Here is a 22597-nt window from a genome sequence, read left to right as displayed (position 1 = left end):
AGTGTTACAAAGGAAAAGTATTTCCAAATTTTTATATGTGTGTACAGGCTACCTGCTTGTAAGACAGGGAGCAAATATAGGTAGTCCGTGTAGCTATGCATTCTTTAACAAATTCCTTTATAACAGGACAAGAAATACCTAGCTACTTGTTTTGGAGCATTTTCTTTATGAATTAGTGACTGATAAAAAAGAAGCTTGAAATTTTTAAAATTTTTAAGTGTGCTATATCACAAAGCATGCAATAGACATACCACTGCTGACATACTTCTGGTTTAAAACAAACAAACAAACAAACAAAAAACCTCTCAGCTATTGTTATTTAATTACTGGCACCATTTAAGAGATTGTACTGTTGAAACCTTTAATTGTTCCACTGAGGCAGTTTGTCCATTTCATAATATCTACCCTGCACTGGTCAAGCTGCATTTTTGATGTTTTATTTTTAAGGGTACAAAATGAGTCCTAAAAATTTTGCACTTGACAAATACATGATCTAGTCAAAAGAAAGGAATCTCTTTTTCTTCTAAAAGCAATTTTCTCTTCTGTTGTTGGATTCTCTGAAGGATGTGATCTGTCTGTCACTGTGCTTCACAAGTAGTTCTCTTGAACTCGTGCAGAAGACAAGTGCTTTCAGAAACTGTAGTGGTGGAGAAATTTGCATTGTTGTTATTTGGGACTGATATATATTTTAGGCCCTCATTATGGAAGGTTCTGTGTGTTCTCATGGTCTCTTTAATACTTCATGACTGTCTGGGTGGTGCTCAGCTTTCAGCAGAATAGAAATTTTTTTTGCATCATTATTTTCTTCTATCTCTTCAGCTGCAGTTTAGGTGAAATTTAAAAAGCACTCATAAAGAAGGGCATGTGTAAATTCTCCAAAATGCAGCAGACATAACCTGTGCTCAGCAACATATTTTTAAGTTTCCATTTTTTGTAGGGGTAGTATGTGAAGCACAGTGTCTCTGCAGCACTGTCCCTTGTCAGGAGCTCAGTTGAGCTGTAATATATTAGAGATTTTCAACTCTTGCTAGGTCAGTGGTCTCAAAAATATTATTTCAAAAACTCCTTGAGAAATTTTAAAACATTTCAATAAAAGAAATAAAACTCCAGTTTCTTTTGGAGGATCCTGGGAGCTGGTAACTGCTAGAAATCATACTGTCTGTATAAAAAAAGACAGTTTGCTTTTTATTTTTAGGTGGAATTTTTAAGTGAAACTAAATGAAGTTTAATGGCTTATAACATTGCATGAATTTGTCAAAACTGATCAGCTGGATTGCTACACAATGAATACTGAAAATGTTCTGGTTTTTAGGCTTATAATAGCCTACAGCCATTCAAAAGTCAAAATGTTATTTGATGATTTCAGAATGTTAATGAAATTATTATTAATAGCTCATATATTAATCTTAATGATATATGTAAATATGAGCAAATGTAAAACACTGTTGACACCAAAATAATTATTCTGCTGCTGAAAGTAAACCTGGGGTTAAATTTCAGTGATCAAGCATAAAATAGTTTGCTCTAAGTGCGTCAATAAAAGAATTTCTGACGAAGTTTAAAATTCTATACAGGCTCAGGAGATTCAGAATGTTTGTTAGTACAAAAAAAAAATTGAAAAGGAAAGGATGATTCTATTTGCTTTTAAATTAGAAGAAAATAGTAACAGACTGTTTGGATTAAGAAAAAAAGATGTAAAAGGCTTTGCTTTGTTGTTATCTGGATTACAGAAAATATCATATCTAATAGACGTTTAAGTGTGGGGGGTTTTAGGTGAGAGGGAAGTAACATATCATTCTCCACTGTGAATTCATTTGCTTAATAATTTGGTTTGACTGGCTTAACTTTTGTTTCTGTGCTTTTTGCTCATTTAAGTTGAAATGCTCCTTTTGCAATATGCATGTAATTATTTTTTTCCCCTATTTGGTGGCGTTAATCAAGCTGTAATATGGTTTTCATGCTTGCTTTCTTTTTTTGGAAGGCAACAGGGTTATGTTCAAGGAATGTAGAGATTTCTTCTCTGTAGTTATATGCCATAAACAGCATGATACATTTTTTATTGTAATATCTATCTTTGAAAAGCTAAATGCTGGTAGCAGGATATGATCTGTCTATGTTGCAGTGTGAAAAGAAAGGCAGTCAACTTGGTTGTAAAGGAGAATTTCCTGGCATTTTACCTGTTGAGGGCCCTGTAGAGCCAGAAGTATAGTGACTTGCCTAAGTGACAGGCAGTAGCAGCCATGGTGTCACTGTGTATTATCACCTCATGCTAGCTGGAAGCACTCCCTGAAGCCGATCTAGGTTGTATAGTCCTAGATGAGGTCTTCATGGGTGCTGACCATAAAAAGTTCATCAAAGTAATGAGGCGAGGCGAGAGCTTGGCGCTCATGGGCAGAGCTCAGCACCAAGGAGTGTGAACCGGCTCCAGCTGTGACAATAAAACAGCAGGTGGCTGCTGTCATTAGGGGTGGCAGATGAGGCAGGGGACTAACATTCAGCCCACAAAACTCTCATTTGTTAGCCATCGCCACTGTACCATGCAAAATAGCTTCCATCTCAGTCAATTTTACTTTGCAAAATATTACGCAGTCGCCATAAGAAAATTAGAGCCTTGGGTTTACAGGTTCCTTGGATCTTACAATCAGAAAACTCAGTGCTCTCAGGTTATGTGGAAAATTGGACTTTTTTCTCCCTTGAACCATTTGAGGGTCTTTACAGTAATTTTCTAATAGGTTGTTTCCACCCCAGCATGTGTTTATCAGTTAATATTTTGGACTATTTTGTTTGTTACTCCTTTATAAAATCAATTCCATCTATTCATTCAGCTATGTGTTGTACATAACATTGCCTGCTATTCAGTATTTTAAAAGTTGCACACTGATCAGACTATTTCTGTCTCTATGTCTGTCCAGGTACAGATATTTCATGTAATAAATAATAAGAGTTTTTTTGAAAGGAGTTCTGCTAATCTGAGAAATTGTAAAGAAACAGAACAGCCCTTTAATTTGTTGGATTTTTTTTTGTTTGCTTATTTCTGTTAATATAAAATGCGGAAGCATTTTCTATGTATTTAATCTTTGCAGAATGTTTTTAAGCTTCCTAAAACTTGAGGCCTTTCTCAGCTGCAAACTGTCCTGCAGCTCATCCCTGCAGCAAGCCTTGTGGGTGTCAGGGGTTAAACAGTGGGGAGCGTGTTGGCTCCAATGTGAGAGCCATTTTACTTGCATCTTGTTACAAAGCTAAGCAGAGAATTGCATGTCAGTGGTTCCATGCTCTGTTCCATGGTGGTAAGTGACCTCCAGGAAATATGGAGAATTCAGGTGGTCATTTGGACATGTGTCAGTTGCGAGCATGTTAAATTCTAGTGCTCTAACAGGAACCCATTCATGGAAATCAAAATGTGATGCAATACTGAATAAAACGAAGCACCACAGCGTGCGTATGTACCTGTGTCACCTGTGCTGTTTGGTTCCCCTGCTATTGAAATGGACCTGTGGAATCCCATCATTTTGTGCTGGCGCCTGACATGAGGCTTTATGGGGCTGTGGTTGCAATGACAGCATGGATTAGGAAGGAAAAACCCTTTCACTGGAACTTAATTTCAGGAAGATGCTCAAAAAATATTTTCTTTTAGACATGGTTTATGTTTCTTTATAGGACCAGGCTGTCACTTCGTATATAAAACTGAAGTTCTCTAATTTTTCCTGTTAGCAATATATATTCCTTTTATTGCATCTTTTTGGGGTACTTTGTAAATTCTTCTCTTTTAGAGAGCATACAAGCCTTTGTTTGAAACTACACTGATTTCTCCTTCACTTCTTTATTCATAGGTACACTCAGCATGTGTCTGTAGGTTTTTCCAGGCCCTTGAGATCAAAGATGGTGTTGTTTTTTTTTTTCCTCAATTCCATTGGGCACCTATGTAGTTCCTACATCTCTCATGTTTGATTTGTGGCCAGAAATGGTCAGAGTTAATCTCAGATACTGGCTGGAATTGGAGTAATCTTTGCCAGAGAACATCTTCTGTTGTGTCACAGATATCATCTTTATGACTGTACTGATTTGTCTGATCTATATTCCTGTGGTTTTTCCAGACTGATGACAGTCTTCATACCAAGAGCATGCAATATCCTTATCAGGCTGCATGAATGTGGGCTGAATTCTGTATGTGTGTGTGTGTTTGTGTGTGTAAAACATCTGTCTAATTTCAGTGGAATTTTTTTTTTCTTTACTGCTTTAGTAACTTATATCTCAGGTGAGTACTCTTAGTCTCTTCAGTCCTGGCTTTGGATTTCTGAAGTGGCTCCTGCTGGCCATCACAGGAAAACCTGAGAAAGACCAGACTGCTTGGCAGCTTCAGTGATTCCCCTGCTAAGTATGTGACTGAAGTGATGAGAGGTGTTAGCATTTTTTTATGGTATAAGTAGAGTAACACCACTGTTATGCCTGGAATTCTTACTTGGATAGACTTCTGTGCTGCTCTTTATATCATCTGCATCCTCTGTGATCACTGCCATAGTTTGAGAGAGCTTTTTAGGTCTGTTGTTGTATTCCATTTTATTTAAATGGTATGCTCTGTCTCACCCCTCCGAAATGTATGGTATGTTCTAAGCCTGTGGTCTGCCCTGAACCATCCTGTATCTGTCATTCCATTGGCCCAAGTCTGATTCCGCGCCCACTTCAATTCCCCTCTTAAGCTGTGCTAGGGGATCAGTCTGGCTCTTAGCCCTTCCTCTCTCCCAGCCTCTTCCCCCCTCTTGCCCCTTCCCTCCCTGAGGCTCCCCCTCCCTCCCCCTTCCCCCCTTTTCCCTCAGTAGCCATGCTGTACCCGGGGTTGGGACCCCAAATAAACCTTCATCTGATCAGAAGCCGTGTGGAGTCTCCTTGCCTGCCTGCTGCTGCCAGCCAGCTCACAGCCTAGGGGGCCCTCCGGGGACATCCCCGGGGTGCCCCACCTCAAAACTCACTGCAACAGTCTGTAATACTTGGATAGTGCATAACAGTCTGTCTGGTCTGTATATCGTGATTTGCTCTGAGAGACACTGTTACTTTCTTCAGTCAGCCTCCTTCTTCTGTGGTAGGAGGAAGTTGTTGCAGCACTCCACTTTTGGGAAGAGCTGGGCATGGCTGTAATGAGAGTATCTGGAGAGACTGAGATGTCAGTTGAAAATGAAAACTCTGAGCTTTTACTTATGTTCAGGTACTAACAAAGATGTCTTCCAACAAAGAAAAACCAAACATTAATCAGACATGCTTGTCAGGTGTTAGGTTGGCCTGATGACACAGTGTTAGGTGGTTCTTAGTCCCTGAGGTAGCAATGGCCAGGCCCAAGAGCCCTTGGACAAGGAAAGCCAGAACCATCCTTGTGCTTTAAACATATTAATGGGGATACAAGTATGAGATGCATTTTTTGTGGACTGAAACCAATCTGATCCACATGATAGCCTTTTGATTTCTTTGGCTGGAGCCAGTCAGTTCTGATTCGACCAGCCTGTTGTTAAAGGTTCATGCATGTGTATGGTACTACTGATGGTTACAGATTAGATCTTGCTGTCATAGATTTACTATTTTTATGCAGCTACTTTGGCAAAAAGATATTCTGAAGTATTTTGTTTTCTACCTACAGTCAAACAGTCTTGTGGAATGCCTGGATGTAAGGCAAAAAGGATGTGTTTTACAGCTGAGTTTAAGTCTCGGGAATAAACAAATCAACCAGCACTTGCTTTTCTATGTCAGGCAAAGACCTAGGGCAACATTCTCACTACTCTCACAGATCAAGCAGACTGCAGAGTCTTCGCTCCAGCCACCATCTATCACCAGCAGCATTTCAAATTGTGGGGAAATTGTCAATAAAAATTGTGTGTGTCTTCTGATTGTGTATGACTTCTGAGCAGTTCAGTCATCAGATAGTGACCAATTTATTCATCTCATTCCTTTCTTGGTACCTCTCAACTTTGCAAAAGACCACAGGCACTGTAGCTGCAGAATTGACTGAGTTATGTATGTGGCACTGCTACTGCAGGCCCTATGTGTTTTCTAGTCGACAAATCAACTATCTTTAGATTTGTTTTGATTTCTTTTAAAGACAGGCAACAGTAGATTCTTTTGATGAGGAGAATTTCATTCTCAAGATAGCTCTTCCTCTAGAAGATCTGCATAAACCTGGTAATTCAGTCTGCAGTGTGATTTCTCAGCTGTCAGGAAGAAGCTACATCAAAACTGACTTTTCATTTAGGAATAGCAAGATATTAAATATATTTGTTTGGCTCTATCAATTCTACTTTTAAGTAGAAAGTCATTGGAACGACCTTATTTTGAGATAGCCTTATAGTCCGTTTCTTGCACTTTCAAAAGGCACAGACTTTGCTCGTTGAGATCACTGGGAAACTCTTCACCAACTGTCTGTGGAAAGTCCACTATTTCAAAACTCCTCTCAGGGCCCTTAGAGATGTGGTTCACCTGACCCACCCAAAATATTGAATTAACTATAGACAATTTCTGCCTTCCAATACTAGCCTGTTTATCCTGCTGTTGCTTTCCAGGCGCTAAATGATGATATGTGGAACTGATGCCTACTGCATCAAATTCTTTATCTGAAGTCCTGAGCGTGGTAGGAGATGGACTCGGTCATGAGCAGGAAGGCAAGCCAGTAACTGAAGAAAGTGGAAAGAATGGATAAGGGAGGAATCAGTTATGAGACTGTTGGATATGGAAATCATGAAAAAATAAAAGACATAAGCTGTGTCTTGGTGGTAAGGTTGCTAAAGCACTATTCTGGATCACAGTGCTTACAGATGTAAACCTTCATTTATGTTTAAAGCATTTCTGCAGCTTCACGTAGCATGGCAAGTGTGTTTTCTGGTGATGTCCTGGTTTTGGAAGTTTGTATTAATCTCTCTTAAATGCAAGGCACTCCCAACACCAAACATAGGGTTGCATTTCAGACTTTAGGAAAAGAGGTTCTGCGTTGTGGTAGACTTGAGAGGTTGATAGCAGTGCTAGAGAAAGTACATTGTGATTCTCTCTTTTTTTTTCTTTTTTTTTTTTTTTTTTTTTGTGCAGCTGTTAGATTACCAAACACCTGTTAGAGGTGACAGTTACAGATGCTCAATAACCAATGAAAATTAATAGAACATGTGATTCTTTTAGCTAAGAAGTGATTTGGTAAGATGTGTTTAGAAATCTAATTACATACTGCTGTCTACCATTATCACTTAACATTCATTAACTTCTCTGAATATTGAAACAAACATTTCTTGTAGTGGTACTGATTTTCTCATATATTTGTAAGGTGATCTTCTGACAGATGGAACACCTGACTTTAGCAGTTTTGCCACTGTTTAGCTATTTTATATTTGCTCTTCAAACAAATAAAAGCAGAGTGTCATTTTTTTACTTACAGTTAACACTTGTTATTTCTCTTCAAATATAAAAGTTCACAGTTCCACTCTTAAGTTTCTACTCACTTTTACGTTAATAATAATTATAACTGGCTGGACGTGGCTTATTCCTGCCGCTATCACTGAAGGGTACTTTTTATATTTAAAATAAAACACTTCTACACAATACCTTCAAAACAAAAAAGTTCAGAATGGACCCTGAGCTAACTTGCAGGAAACCTTTTTGATTTCAGTTACAAAGTAAGTAACTTCAGGTGAGGCACACAGGTAAGTGAGCTCCCTCATGGGGGAGCAAATTGTATAAATACTGCCACTGAATTCCTTTTTTTTTGCCACAGTCCTTGCTTGTAATAACAGACTAAATTTCTGGATGTCCTGGATGGTTTATATTATAACATAACGTCTCTTCAAAGTGGGATGGTGAGAAAACAACTTCTGATGGCAAAACAAGCTTAAGTGGAACAGTAGAGGATGTTTCCTGTTTTATTTAGTTTGCTCTTTCTTTGTAACCAGGTCTCTTCTGCTAGAATATGTAAGACGAGATAACTGTGCCAGTTGCTACAACTTTATGGCCATGGGGCTAATAATTCTTTGCCATCTTGAGAATAGCAGATTGGTGGCAGAGAGCAACAAGAATATGTTAAGGGATGTCTCTCTCTCTTCTGGTTGATAGATGCAGGAATATGCAGGAACAACACAGTCGATTGATTGATTGATAGCGCGCAACTCATCCATAATGATCTGTCTGATATAGCAGTAAATTATTCTTGAGATTGATGCAGGTCATTGAACAGCACATTGACAATCCTGTTGTCTGTCATCCTGTTCAAAGCAAGGCAGGAACAGTGGCTGCTGCAATGCTCAATTCTACCTTGGGTGCTAGCTGTGTGCAGGTGTTCTGATAATACAAGTTGTCGTCTTTATTTTTTGGGCAGCTGGGCTTCTTTGCTAGCTTGTTACAAGTAACAGTAAAAAGGAGATGACGTATTTTAAGATGAGAAGGTTGTACTCATTGCATTGATGATTTCATAGTAACAGAAAAAACATTTGAGAATGTTGGGTTTTAAACTTCAGTAGCAGAACTTCTCCATGGAAAAGAAGCTACTAATAATTAAGAAACATACCTGGTTGTTGCATGGAAAATAGTAACACCCCCTCTCCCCCCCAAACACAAACAACACCCTAAAAACCACCCAAAATTGAAGCAGAAAGGCTGGTAGTTCTCAGAAATTCAAAAGGTTTGTTGGTCTTTAGGTTCCATGAATTACCATGATATCTTCCCATTGTAATCTGGGTTCTTGTCTTGTTAGTGATGGCAAGGTTGTCTTCACTTACCTCTTTTGGTTTCTTGTTTCAAGAGGAAAAGTTTGAATTTTCCATTCTGCCAAGTTACACACACCTGAAGATGTGGATGGGTGGATGTGTTTGGCTTCCCAGTTTAATTACCGGTGTTGGTGAGGGTGGAGCATAGAGCAGCCATATCCTTCTTTGACACATGGGGTCAGCAGGGAGTAGAAGGCAGCGTGTCACAGCGCTCTCAGCACTGCAAACTGCGTGATGACTTGTTAACCTTTTAGAACGTTATTGATGTATTTTTTTTAAGCTTACAAAGCATAACCATCTTCTTTATTTGGAAATAATAAGACCTGCTTTATTTGGCTGGTAAATGAGTCTGGAGAAAGCCCCATCTTTCCTGTGCAGGGATCTAGGACTTGACGTCCTGTCATAGAAGGCATGAAGTTTTTCAGATATGTGGATGTTTTCTACATTAGACTTCGCCCTGCCAGATATTTACTTGAACCTGACATCTTGTCACAAAGGGCATGAAGCCTTTCAGACTACTGGATATCTTCCACACCAGACTCTGCCCTGCCAGATACTTTCTTTTAAATTGAATCCCTTGCACGCAGTCATGCAAGAGAGTTATCAGAGCCCCAGTCTGGACCCTTCAGAATCAGCAAACATCCAAAAATGATGGACTTGAAGAAATTCTCAGAAACTTAGATTTTTGATACATTGAAAGAAAAGCTTGCTCGTTCATAGAAAACCATTGCTTTCTGGATAGTTCTGTTTGCCTCTGTGCTCTTGTTCCTGAAGTTAACCTGCTGAATAAATCCTGGTGGAGACATGAGATTTGGGTAGCAACTTTTTACATAATTTGGAGAATTTGAAAACTTTGACATTTTTTAGTTCATGTCCACTGTTTAAAACTATTTGACTAAGTGCTAATTTGAATATGAGAAGTTCTGCTTTTAAGGGTAGAACATGCACAACTTAAGTGCATGCAAAAATCTGTAATTGCATATACAAATTTTATTAAATGTTCTGAAATACGTGTGCATCCTGGTATTTCTTGAGAAAATGCACTATTTCTTTCTTTTACCACTGTTGGCATGGCTCCATGTGAACCACACATTCAGCTACAACAATTAGGGTTTCCAGTGTTTTTCGAGACACAGTAAGTGCAAGTATACTTCATTAATTTAGAAAGAACTATAGATTCTGGATTCTTCTTTACTTGCCTAAATATATCCCGGTCCCCCTTCTTGGCATCATCTGTGAAGCTTGCCTTGATTTTCTGGTTTCTTGCCTCATGTGGAGATACATGGACAGAAATTCAAGCACAGATCATAGAAAACAAAACCTGATGTGAATAGGATAATATATTCATTGTATATTTCATTGTATTCTGTGATGATGTATAAAAGTTTGAGATCCTATTTCTTATTATTCCTTGATGCTGTCAGATCTCCCGGCTGATTCATCCAAAATGGTAAAACATTCTATCCTTTCTATGTGCCTGAAACTTATGCTAAAACAAAGTACTAAATTCTTGGATTTGTTTATGTGTTTGATTTTGGTTTTTTTAAAGGCTCTCAAGCAGCTTTTTAAAACATCCTATGTACTTGGGTTATGCACTAGCTTACCTGTATTCTCAGAGTTAAATTTGTGTATAAAGAGGTTTTGGACAGTTTAAAGGAGATGTAAAGGATATTGAGAATATGAATAAAGGCTAGATATTCATTGTTATTCTCCTTGACTTTTCTGCTGTCATTGAACATTGTTGTCTGTAAGATAAATTTTCCAAGAGCAATTGCAGAGAGCAATGTATCCACTGAGAAGTGATTTAAAATTGCTCTTCAGCTGCTTGATACCTTGTTTGTAGAGTCCCACAAAAATAATTCCCGTGCTGGCCCTCCTTAACAGTTATGTGCAGTTGGAAGATGACTGGTCTGTCACCATAGCTTCGAGTGACTTTCTGGTAGAAGTAACATGTGGCTCCTTCCTAGGCCAAGGCGCTTGGTCAACATGCAGGAAATGACAGGTTTCATGGCCTTATGGCCCAGAATGTTTGTTTTGGTTTGTGTGTGTGTGTTGTGTGTTTGCTTCTGGGTGGCTTTTTTTTAGGCTTTTGACTAACCCACTGATGTACTTATTGAAAAGGATATTATGGATTCAAAACATAATAAAACTTAGAATCTTTTGCCCTCTCAAAGCAAGATACTTCACAGAGAACAGTTCTCTCCCCACAGAGAAAATAGAAAACAGACAATACATGACAGATTATTCCTATTCCTTGCGTACTGTGATGATAAACATTGTACATGCTGAAAAATTTGTATTACACTAGAATAAAAAGTGGAAGTAAAGATTGTCCAATGTTTTTTTATTCCCAGAATTAGAAGTCCCTTTGTTTCTTTTGTACTTTAAAATGTGCTTTTATCTGAAGACAAGTCTATAGAGGCTCCTAAATCAGTTGCAGACATTCTGAGAGAGTCCAAATACTGTTTGAAGATTGCCATGGAATATGAATGGTCACGTTCCTACAAACCACAACTCTTCTAAAAGGAAACCAGAATGTTCTGTGAACTTATTTTGGGAAAGGTGCTCATGTATTTATGATTTAAAGGAATTTTTATTTATAGTTTATGTGCAAAAAGTTGTCTATAGGGAATGAAGATGCTATTCTAAAGCTCTGTGTAATTTTTCAACTTGTCTTTAATTTATCCTGTAATTTCAACATAGAGTGTATGACTAAGGATGTTGTTGGTTTTGAAGCCAGAGTAGTTGAAAATCACTGAAAAAGTTAACCCAACACAATGCTACTGCCAGCAAAAGGAATCCTGCTTACTCACCTTGTTCCTCTTTAAGAGGAGGCTTCTAGTAGTCTTCCTACCAAATGAAGGGAACTCCCAGTGATCATGACATGGATGCGTAGGCTAGACATCTCTGCCTAAGCCTATGACAGGAGAGCAGCTGGGCTGTGACTTCTTGTCTTCATGGGGGTGGAGGATGAATTTGTACAGATCAGAGTTTATAAAACTGGTCCCAGGCTTCTAGCATGGCCTGGTTTGCACATATTTGAAACAGAGTTGGTTTGATGACAGGTTTTCTCTACTCCCTTTTGACGCACTTCTGAAACGAGTTAGTTTTTAGCATTTGAACGTCTATACTTCCACTAGAATTAAAAACAAGAAATGAGAAATTGGGTGAAGCCTGAATTGATGCTTATCAATTGCTGATGGAAAGATTCCTTTTGATTTGAAGATATATCAATGCAATATATCTTGAAAGCATTCACTCAGTGGGTACTTACAGGTGCCAGTCAGACTTCTCGTAAGATTAGTTTAAAAGGCCAAGGCTAAGTCATGTCTATTCTAGCAGTAGCTTGGGAATAACTGATTTACCTCAGCAGAAGTAAATAGCATACATAAACCCATTATTTTTTTACTACTGAACATTAATTACTTTGAAACCTAGAGTTACCGAATGTATGGAAAATATTTTTGTGTTTCTTTTGTAAAGCCAGCAACACTGCTACCACTTCTCTGAAAATCACCTGCAGGATTTAGTAAACAAAACCAAATAGTTTTTACTTGTCTCTCTTTGTGGGTTTGTTTGTTTGTTTTAATGGGTGGTCCTCAAACTCAGCATCCAAACAAGGATGTTTAGACTTTGCCTCTTATTTTAATAATGCCTGTCTCTGTTGGTATTTTTTTTTTCATCTTGTTCTCAGTTTCCTATGAAAACAGCAACTCTGCTTTTATTCTTAAGGTCTGGTTCTCTACGGTGGGGTGCTGCCCCTGAGCTGTGCAGAGTGCTCCAGACTTGCACTGAGGCATTCTGCACTCCTCAAGTCTGAAGGCTTCGAGCCTTACATTAAAAGCTTAAAATGTTAGCAGGTGCTGAAACCCAAACTGAGTCAGGGTTTATTTGATTTCTGCTGTGTAACAGCAGAAAAATGGTTGCTGGAACATAGATGCAACAGAGAGGAGGTAGAATGTGAGATTAATTGCTTCATGTTATTACCAAGGCCTTTGTCTTTGGTTTTGCAGAAAGGTATGTCTGTCTGTACCCCCTGCAGTTGTGTGGTTTATCAAATGGTGAGCCTTTGTTTGGAAGCTGTAACTAAACGGGCTCAGAAACCAAAAAGTGCTTCCCTGCAAATATTGTGTAGCTGGTTGGGATCTTTATATTCCATGCAAATAGCAAAATCTCCCTTTACACCTCTAATTGCACATTTCCCTTTCACAGTAATTTCATTGAGTTTATTTTTCTTTTAGAGAAGGGGGAAAATGGAAGTTTGTAACAGGAAATACAGGTATTACAAAATGAAAATATGTTTGGTACCATCCACAGCTTTGTGGAAATTCTATTTTTGTTGAAAAGCAAGGGCAGTACATTTTGTATGCCTTATGCTTTTATTAGAATACTTTTTTTTAAATTTGTTACAATGATTTTCCCTGTGTACAGTAATTTTGATGATACTTGCATAGTAATGATGATAACGGTGTAATAGATTATTCACAGTTGTAATGGTTATGGTGCCGTAATAATAAGTTGGTTAGGGAAAAGTATTTGGGATACTTTTTAAATGTATTTTTGTAAAAAATAAGGAAATTGATATCATTTAAGTAAAGACAGTATTATATTCTTACACCTTAAGGGATGCATAAGAGAGATTCTCTGTAATAATGTGCAAGTGCCCAAAGAAGATCAGACACAGAAAAGCTAAATTAACATAATTGTAAAGGAAAAGTACTGTGTCTTTGCTTTTGTGGCTCTTATACCCCATAGTGCTGGTGTTTTACAATCCTTCCATTGTCCATTACTGCAAACACGTCCAGATGAATTCAGCATTTAATGTTAAAAATCTTATAACATGCCAGTTTGATTTGTAGCCCTTCATATCATGGAATGCTAATTAAAATCATATTTTTGCATATGTCATGCCTTTCATGTACATATGCAAATAGAGTCTATTGCCTTTCAGCTATTAGTAATTAACTTTATGAAGGACAGCTGTAATACATAATTAACAAAAATGTTTGCAAGCCCTTTTCACACTGAAAGTTGCAGCAGTAAAATTTTTGCTTATCGAGAGAACCATTTTAGTTTAAAGCTTCAGTCTGATATCTAAATTGTTTGAAGCAGTCACATGACATAATTAAATTGATGTTATGGTCTTATCAGGCAGAAGAATAGTACTTTATAGGCTTCTATCTGTTTCATTACGTGTGTCACCAAAATTAAAGTAAATTATCTGTGTTTGGTTTGGTAGAAACATGATGCCAGGTAGTATGTATTTTGTTGCTGCTGTTGGTGCTTTGAAGAATGTCTTGCCAGTTTGAACAATATTCCTGCTCATAGTGTATTCATGAACATGTGCTTCACGTTTTTCATCCTTTTTTTTCACAAGGCTATAAAATAACTAAGGCTATTAATTTGTTTCTGTGTGTATCTCTTTAAATAATTAATACAATGAAGTTTGACCAGGCATAAGCAGTGATTAAGGAATCTTATCTTGCTGTTTTTTCATGTTTCTCATGAAAAACAATGGAACTACCTGTATGAAGAAATGTTGCAGGACAGGCCCATAAGGCTTGAATATATAAAATTTATAACTAAAACTGTATTACTTTATAACATCAGACAATGTTTGTCAGGTAAAATAGACTATTATCAATATAATGTGTGAAATGTTCTAATTTGCAAAGGGAAGCAGAAACAGGTTTTCCTGTTTTTGACCAATGATGTATAGTTGGGACTTGTAAGAGAAAAGCCAAGGGACTTCAAAATGAGGGAAGCCTGTTGTTACAGAATGGACTCCCCAATCTAAGTCACATCCTAGCAGAAGAGGGTTTTTTTTAAGGTCTGCCTTTAATGAAATATGTTCAAGTGCATGCTCAAAACAGAAAAAAAGGTTTAATAAAATGTTCTTTCCCATTTGCTCTTTAACAGGGTGGCATTCGTGATGAAGAAGCATTTGAATACTCATTTGCTGGGCAAACACGGAGTTGGCACCCCCAAAGAAAGGTAAAATGCTTTAAAATTCTTTTTGATTGTATCTTACCCAGTATGTGGAGATCTTTTCTAGAATATTTATCTTGCCCACAATGAAGCCATCTGGATTTTTGCCTCAACTCCAAGAAAGATCCAACATGTTTAAGTGTTTTGATGTTGTGGTGCTTATGACATGTCTGTAGAAAGAAATTCCATGTAAAAGGTGTAGGATTTTCATCTTTTGGGGCTTTTTTTGACAGGTGATATTTTCTTTAAACTTTCATAGTTGTAAATGTGCCTCTCAGTACAAAATCAAATGTTTGGGGTTTTTTGGGTTTCTTTTCCTTTTTTGTTCTGTTCTTGCTGGCCTTGATGCTCATAGGTTTATAAAATTACTTTCGAAGAGGTAAAAGCCACAGAGGAATGAAAAAGAAAGTTTCCTCAAGTGTTCTTGGGCAGGAAGGGAAATTTGGCGTTTTCACTATTTTTAAAATGAATTAATTTATTTTTTTCAATCTGTACAAAGCTACTTATTCTCCAACTTTGTTTGCAAGCAGGTTATTTTTTTTATATGGTTTAAAATATAACTGTGTTTTACAAATTTAGTGGCACTGTGTTTGCAGATAAACAGATTTTGCTTCAGATTTATTTGGCACATTGTGGCTTAGCTACTGCTATTTCACTGAATCTTTGGGCCAACTAGAAAATTGATGTGTTTTGGGTAGCCAAAAGATCTCATATTCTCTTTCAGCCTGGGTAGATGGAGGTGTTCATTGCTGGATACATGATACTGTTTCAAATATTACTGCCTTGTAACTCATTCTTTGGGGGTAGGCTTTCATAAATAAAGAGTATTTTCTGGTTTTGATATGAAAAAAGAGGAAAATAAATTATAGGAGCTGTAGGAGAGCACAGCAAAGCACTTTCTGAGCCATGTTCATTTCTTGTTAAAGACAATGGAAATCGTGGTCAATTAGACCCATTCCTCACAAGTTTGTCGTGCTTAAATCACGGAGGGTGCTAAGAGTAGGGTTTTAAATTAACAGCCAATACATATCTTAGCACTGATTTAGATAGTGCTTTTATTTTTAAGCAGATTTCCTCTACAAAGAGCTTAACCAGAATTTCCCTAACATGTGATTATTCAAGAGTTTTGAGATATTCTATTTAATCTAAAATACACAGTGATGCATTGAAAAAACAATTACAGTTTCATCAAAGCAGATATCATAATAAAGTTTATGTTGGTTATCTCTTGTCATAGCACAACAATTACAAAAAGTGTTTTGCTCTGGTGGCTTATTTTATAACTGGAAGTATTCAATACCAATATATTCTTTTACAAGGGGATACTTGCTGTACACTCATCATAAATACAACATAGAGATAACTTGCATCACCCTAGTGAATATGTGCACAATAAAGGATACATACAATAGATTTCCAAATATAGTATCTTAGCCTGAGAGGAATATTTCTAGTGATCATCTTGAAATGAATTCCTAAACAAACAGGATGCTATTAACTAAAGCAGTTGTTGCTGGCTTTTCTTTGAGTGTTTTGTTCTGAAGGCCTCTCAGCTGTGGCTGTTTTCCCCATTTCTTCCCGTATTCCTTCAAGGCTTTCTGGCTGGCCAGCATAGCACGGGGAGGAGGAGGAGGAGGAGGAGGAGGGTGGCAGGTTTACAGGCTCTGGCTGCCCAAGGAGCAGAGGAGCCCTGCTGAGGTTTGCAGCCTCCCTGCCCTGCCTGCTGGTGTGGCTGGGGAGGCTTTGCCTCCAGCATAGGCAGGTGGAATTGGAGCGACTTCATGCCCTCTTCTTTTGCAATTTCTTCATCCATCTTTTGAGTATTTCTTTTCCACAATACCTTTTCAGGTGGCACTTCAGCTTAATGTAGAGCAGCATCAAACAGTAGTGGCAGAGCTAAAACAACAATATAAATTTCTAGCAGCAATCCCTTGCTGAGGATGGGGGATGTTTGAGCCACTTGAACTACTGCAGTAAATACCAAACCACTGTTGCTTTCCTTTCCACCTTTCCTCTCCTATTATGAGAAAGTTTGATGCCTTTTAATGGCTTTAGGAACCAAAGAAATCCTTCTCCTGCATGTTAAACCATCACTTTAGGCATAAACATATTATAAATTAAGTTACATAGTTTTCTTACCTATGTAAAACATTAATGCTTTGATTATAATTTTGCAAGCTTGCTATTTTTTAATTTCTCTAGGACAATATAATCAGTTTATTCTTTATGTTTTGAATTTGATTCTGCCCTCTGATACATTGCATATTATAGCAAATACTAATAGAAGCTAGCTAAATAGGCTGTGACAATTAAATTAATAATGCATTTTATTTGCAAGTGTTTAGTCTTCATGGTTTGACTGATATATGCAAAGATGGTAATTTATTAAAAGTAAATTCATGTAATTGTACTACAGAATTTGATGGACCAAAAAAAGTTGTCAGCATGACTATCATCAAAAACAGAAAATTGAAAAGAAGTTCAAAAGGGTGCTTGAAAAAAATTGTTATAACCCATACACCCCAAGAAACTGAGACCCTTTATACAAACTTCTTAGAATGGAATTGCTGGTGTTAGGCATAGAGATGGTTCTGAAAGGGAAAGAAAAAATACATTTACAATTTAGTAACGAGTACTTAACTTATGCACCTTGCTCTCTGTAGCTTTCCATCACTATTGGGTTTTTTTAGTGCACAAAAGGGAGGAGTTATGGAGGCTGTGGAGGTGTTTGCATGGTCAGATACAGAAAACAAGTGTAACTCATAAGGAAATTGCTACTAAAACATCTTTTATTTGATTTTTTTTTTTTTTAAGACAGTTGATTTATGGGGGAAATACTGTGCAGTTGAAAATCACAAAGGTTTTTTAAAAATAAACTTGTAGTAAAATGTCTGCACATTTCAGACACAAAACCCCCTACTGCCTAGTCCATTATGATCATTACCATTTAATAGCTAACTCAAAAGTGGAATGTTTTAACAGAAAGAATTCCTCTAAGGTATATTTTCCTGTTATTGGAACTGTGATACTGATTTATTGTCAACTTGAATGTGTCTCAAAACTGGCATGTTATCTGCTAAGTCCAAGGCCAGTACATATTTGGTACTTCAGTGTCAGTAATCTTCATGGGACCTATAACTATATCTTATTGGTAGGATAAATCTTTGGCTACACCTTTATTGTGTCTAGTAGACATTGTGGTTGAGGACAAGGTGAGTGCATCGGTAATGTTAATGGTGCCAAGTTCTAATTTCTGTTACATCATTACTGTACTTGTAAATTGTGTCAGAACACAGAACAAAGAGATGTTTCACTGTCAAGATATACACATACACACACATAAAAATATGAGCAAGAAAATAAAAATAAATTCACTAAGTCATTCATCAGTGAGAATAAATTCTGCCACTGTTAAGTACAACTCTGGATTTAGAATTTTTTTATATGAAAAATACACATAAATACTCTTTAAAGATTTTTTGAGACACCATTAGTACTGTAAAATATACATTTTTTAGTTTATGATACTTTCTTAACTAGAGTTCTATCTGTTTAAAAAATTCTTTTACATAAGAAAAAGTGGTAGAAAAGCCTTTATAGTTGCTTAATTACCTCATCTTCCTTATGAATTTTAAATGATGAGTTGCCTCTGAAAAAACTTTACATATGAGTAATCCCATTGAATAAAATAGAATCATTCATATAAGAATGAATAATGTTGCTGGTAGCACAAACAGTCACTGAATTGGAGTATCTATTATAAAACAATTCTTGTGAAGGTCATTAAAATATATCTTTGATTTTGGAAGGGTCTAGTATTTTTCATGTGCTTTAAGAATGGGATCATTGTTACAGTGCCAGTAACATCATATGAAGATCATATGATTTTGAAATGACCTTGATTGACTGAAAAAACTGTGCAGTGATTTCAACTTGAGAGGAAGAGCTATAGGTAAATAACTACTACTGTTTAATAGCAACCTAAATATGTTTGAGTTGCTTCGTCAAATAATGTTGAAATATCACATACTTTTAAGATTTGTGTATGTTTTACACTTTGATGTATAAAGAGGAAATTCCTAGGTGCCAGTTGTTTCATGTGTTTGCATAAGCCCATCTGAATTTGTGAATATTAAATTCTACTAATATGTAAATATCATTAAATAGACAAGACTGTAGGTATGTCAGTGGAAGGGATTGTTGAGGTGTGAAAGAAAAGTAGCCAGGACAAATGAACTCAGGGTTGATGTTCTGTATATTATTTAGAAAACTGTCTTGTACCAGCTGCTGTGTCCCGATATTTCCATTTTGAATGTAAAACTAGAAGTGTATCAAGTCCATCAGTACAACCCTCTTTTGTTTAACTGAACTGTTAATTCTTCTTTTGAAGCATTTTTCTTTCTTTGAGTAGAGAAATTTTTGATAGTAACTACTTGATACACCAGTTTTGGGCAATGCTACCCCTGCAAAGTAAAAAGATCTAGTTTGATGTTACAGCAAATTCTGAGTAAACAAGTGGCAAAAGTCACGAAGTATCGTGCCGTACATCCAAATGAAAGGAAATTGTTCCAGTCATCCCAGCTTTCTGCTTCCACTGCATAAGTCAACTGTGCAGACCAAGAGGGTAAGGGTAACTGTGTAATCATTTTGTAATAATCTGCTCCGGTTGTTCCAGTTGGTCATGTTCTGAAGGAATGTGGCTGTTTCACAGAAGGGTTTCCATTTAGGGGCACTGGCAGTACATGTGGATCCACTGGGCAAGAGGCTACCTGTAGCAGGTGGTGTGCTGAGTCTTGCCTGCTAGCTTTGTCATCACCTTTTACTGCTTCTTGTAAATGAGTTTTTGACTGGAACCCAACACTACTAGTTAACTACATCGGAATGAAAAGCTTTACTTAATTAATTATTTCCTGCATTTTGCCTTAGAGGGTTTTGGACAGTTACATAATCATACTTTGGAAAAGTGCTAAGGAAAGAAATGTAGCTTTTTCTTGAAATATTTACTGTTTAGAAGTTTGTGATGAGAGGGTGTGCGTATGTAAAGGACTCAACTTAGCAGTGTTTGGGAGCTGAAGTTTTGCCTGATATGCATGCTCAGCTTTCCATGTTTTGGAGGCTTATCTGATCTTTGCAAGCAGTATTTCTCTTTGGTGTTCAGCTCTTGTCTGGTGTCTATGTCAGAGTGTGGAACAGGTTCCATAGGTACAGGCTCCACAATCACTTGCTGCCTGAGTGTTTTTCTCTGTCTGTGTCTGACCAAGGAACATAAGGAAGCCACCTGTGGTTCCTCAGGTACTTACTTACTTCTTAGTCAGGTAAGTAGAAGATGTGCTGAAAATGCACAGCTTTCTTCATGGCTTGTTGTCTGTACACATCATATGCATTTGCTTTGCTCCAAAGAAATGAAGACTAGGCAGACATTTAGACTTTGGAAGACTGCTGTCACAAAGACAAGTGATGACTTCAGCATCTTTTCAGAAAGAAAAATAACATGTGAAGGGCTGTAAAAGAATGAAGTTATTTTGCTACTACTCATTATTTGTTCTTCTTATCAAATCCTGGCAATATTAGAGTTTTGTTTAGAAGGAAGGACAATCTGAAGTAAGTTTATTTTAATTGCTCAGTATGTGAGATGTTTTGGAAATTTCTGTAGTCAGCAACAGTCTTCCTGTTGTGAAGGCTTAGCTGCTATTGTTAGAAAATAGAGGGAGTACTAATAGGATTCATGCTGCCCACAGTGAGCACCTTTGGCTAATTTTAAGCATCATAACAAGAAATAAATGATGATCTCACATTCATGAACAATCAAGTATTGTCTAGAGCATAGGTTATTAGTTCCATTAGCAAGAGTATGCTAACATTATTGGTGAATCTATGGAAGACAGTGTGGGTAGCTGCTGAAAGCACCAGCTTTATTTCACAATGGTTTGTTTCCCAGGAAAGCAGTTCCTTGTTGCATGCCATCAGCCAAAAAGTTGTAAGCTGCAAACTGATCCCTCCTCTGATGCAGTCAGCTGAAAGTAAGTTGTCCCAGTTGCATGTCCCAGCTTGCTGCTTCCACTGTGTAAGGCAACTGTGTAGGTCAAGAGGGTAAGGATTAGGATGGCAGTATATCTCCAGATCCCTTTTTACCTGCGTGGGACTGGTAGCAAGGGACCTCACCAGACAATTCTGCAGTCTGTGTTACACTGCTTTGAGGGTTGTACGTTATGATATTTATAGAAGTGAAATGTTCCATGTCTTGGATGATACCATGACTTTTAACTTTGATCAGTCTATATAATACAACACAAATATTTATTGAGAATAAAAGAAATAGAAACATAATCTCTTGACCATGCTGCAGTGAAATATTTTCCATACATTCTGAAGAATCAAGAGGAGTATTTTGTAAACTTTGGAAGTAAAAACAGAAGTTCTGTGGCAAATGCTGTATAGACTGATGGTAGAAGCTTACCTTCTACTTTTTAGCCACACACTTCATAATTCTTGCATTATGATGCTGTCAGGACTACTTTTCTGCAGCCAAAGCAGCTGCATAATTATTAAGTACGAATGTTTGTTTATCCAGGTTTACTTAAGTTTCAGCACCTCAAGGTGGAAAGAAAATGCAGAAGAAACATGTTCTGTAGTTAGCAGTACTATGAATGCAATTCTAAAATCACCTCCTCCGTGCTATAATTTAAAAAACAAGTTGACTGAGACTTAAGTAGTGGAAACTTGGAGGTCTTATTATACTGTAAAAACAATCTTCTGCAATATGAGCCTACATATTCAGAACAGAGCAAGGTGTGCTCTGTACTGATCTCCAGTGGGTAGAGTCATAGGACAGCCCAACTTAGAATGGATGTCCAAAAATCATCTGGTCCAACCTTTTTAGGTGAGGGGAACCTAGAGGAGATCATCTAGCACTCTGTCCAATCACGTGTTAAAAATTTGATGAGAGCTCTGGCACATCTCTGAGGAAGTTGCTCCAGGGAATGCTGGTTCTTGTGATAATTTTTTTGTTAAGATGAAACCTTTCCCAGTGTAATTTGTACTTTTTGCCCCTTGTATTCTATGCGTGCTTCCTTGGGAAGAGAGAGCCTCTTTCCTCTTTGCAGCAGCCGTTTAAGTCCTGGAATACCATAATGATGTCCCCCTCTTCTCCAAGATTGTGGAAAGAACACTGGCTGTTCTAGCTTGACTTTTTTTGTACAGAAACTTTTGTTTCTACTGTCTATTGACAGTATTTTTTTAAGAAGAGAGTAACAGTAACATAGTGCATCATAAAATACCTTCTGATCCTGGAAGTTGATTTGAATGGCACTGTTCTATGTATAAAACAATAGTAATTAAGCGACTTCATAAGTCAGTTTCATACTGATCATTCCACTTTCTCTTGCTGTCATAGAATCATAGAATGGCCTGAGTTAGAAGGGACCTTGAAGGCCACCTAATTCCACCCCTCTGCTATGGAAAGGGGCACCTTCCATAATACCAGGTTGCTCAAAACCCCATCCAACCCCTCTTTGAACTCTCCCAGGGATGGGGTACCCACAGCTTCTCCAGGCAACCTATTCCAGAGCCTCGCCATCTTCTGAGTAAAAAATTTCCTCCTACCTTCCAATATGAATATCCTTTTTAGTTTAAAACTGTTTCCCCTTGTCCTACCACTTGCCTGTGCAAAAAGTCACTGTCTACCTGTTTCATGAGGTCCCTTCAAGTATTTGAAGGACACAGTGAGGTCAACCCAAAGCCATCTTTTCTCCAGGTTGAACAACCCCAACTCTGTCAATCTGCTTTCATAGGAAAGGTGCTTTAGTCCTCTGATCATCCTCATGGCCCTTTGTGTCATTCCAAGTTGAAATACAAGGTGATATTTTGTGATGCCTGAGAAAGAGTTG

General features: G+C 37.5%; 1 protein-coding gene across 7 annotated transcripts in view; it reads left to right on the top strand.

The window, feature by feature from the left end:
- The window catches only part of ZNF407 (zinc finger protein 407), a 333883-nt gene that overhangs the window by 116526 nt on the left and 194760 nt on the right, over nt 1-22597 (top strand). For all 7 annotated transcript variants that reach the window (XM_041408071.1, XM_041408067.1, XM_041408066.1 and 4 more), the window contains one exon: nt 14643-14717. In XM_041408071.1, coding sequence (XP_041264005.1) covers nt 14643-14717 — 75 coding nt within the window. The remainder of the gene's footprint in view (nt 1-14642; nt 14718-22597) is intronic.

The sequence above is a fragment of the Onychostruthus taczanowskii genome, unplaced genomic scaffold, assembly GCF_017590055.1.
Source record: "Onychostruthus taczanowskii isolate IOZ18803 unplaced genomic scaffold, ASM1759005v1 scaffold29, whole genome shotgun sequence".
Taxonomy (NCBI): Eukaryota; Metazoa; Chordata; class Aves; order Passeriformes; family Passeridae; genus Onychostruthus; species Onychostruthus taczanowskii.
Note: the sequence above shows the minus strand (reverse complement) of the source record. Positions and strands in the feature narration are given on the sequence as shown.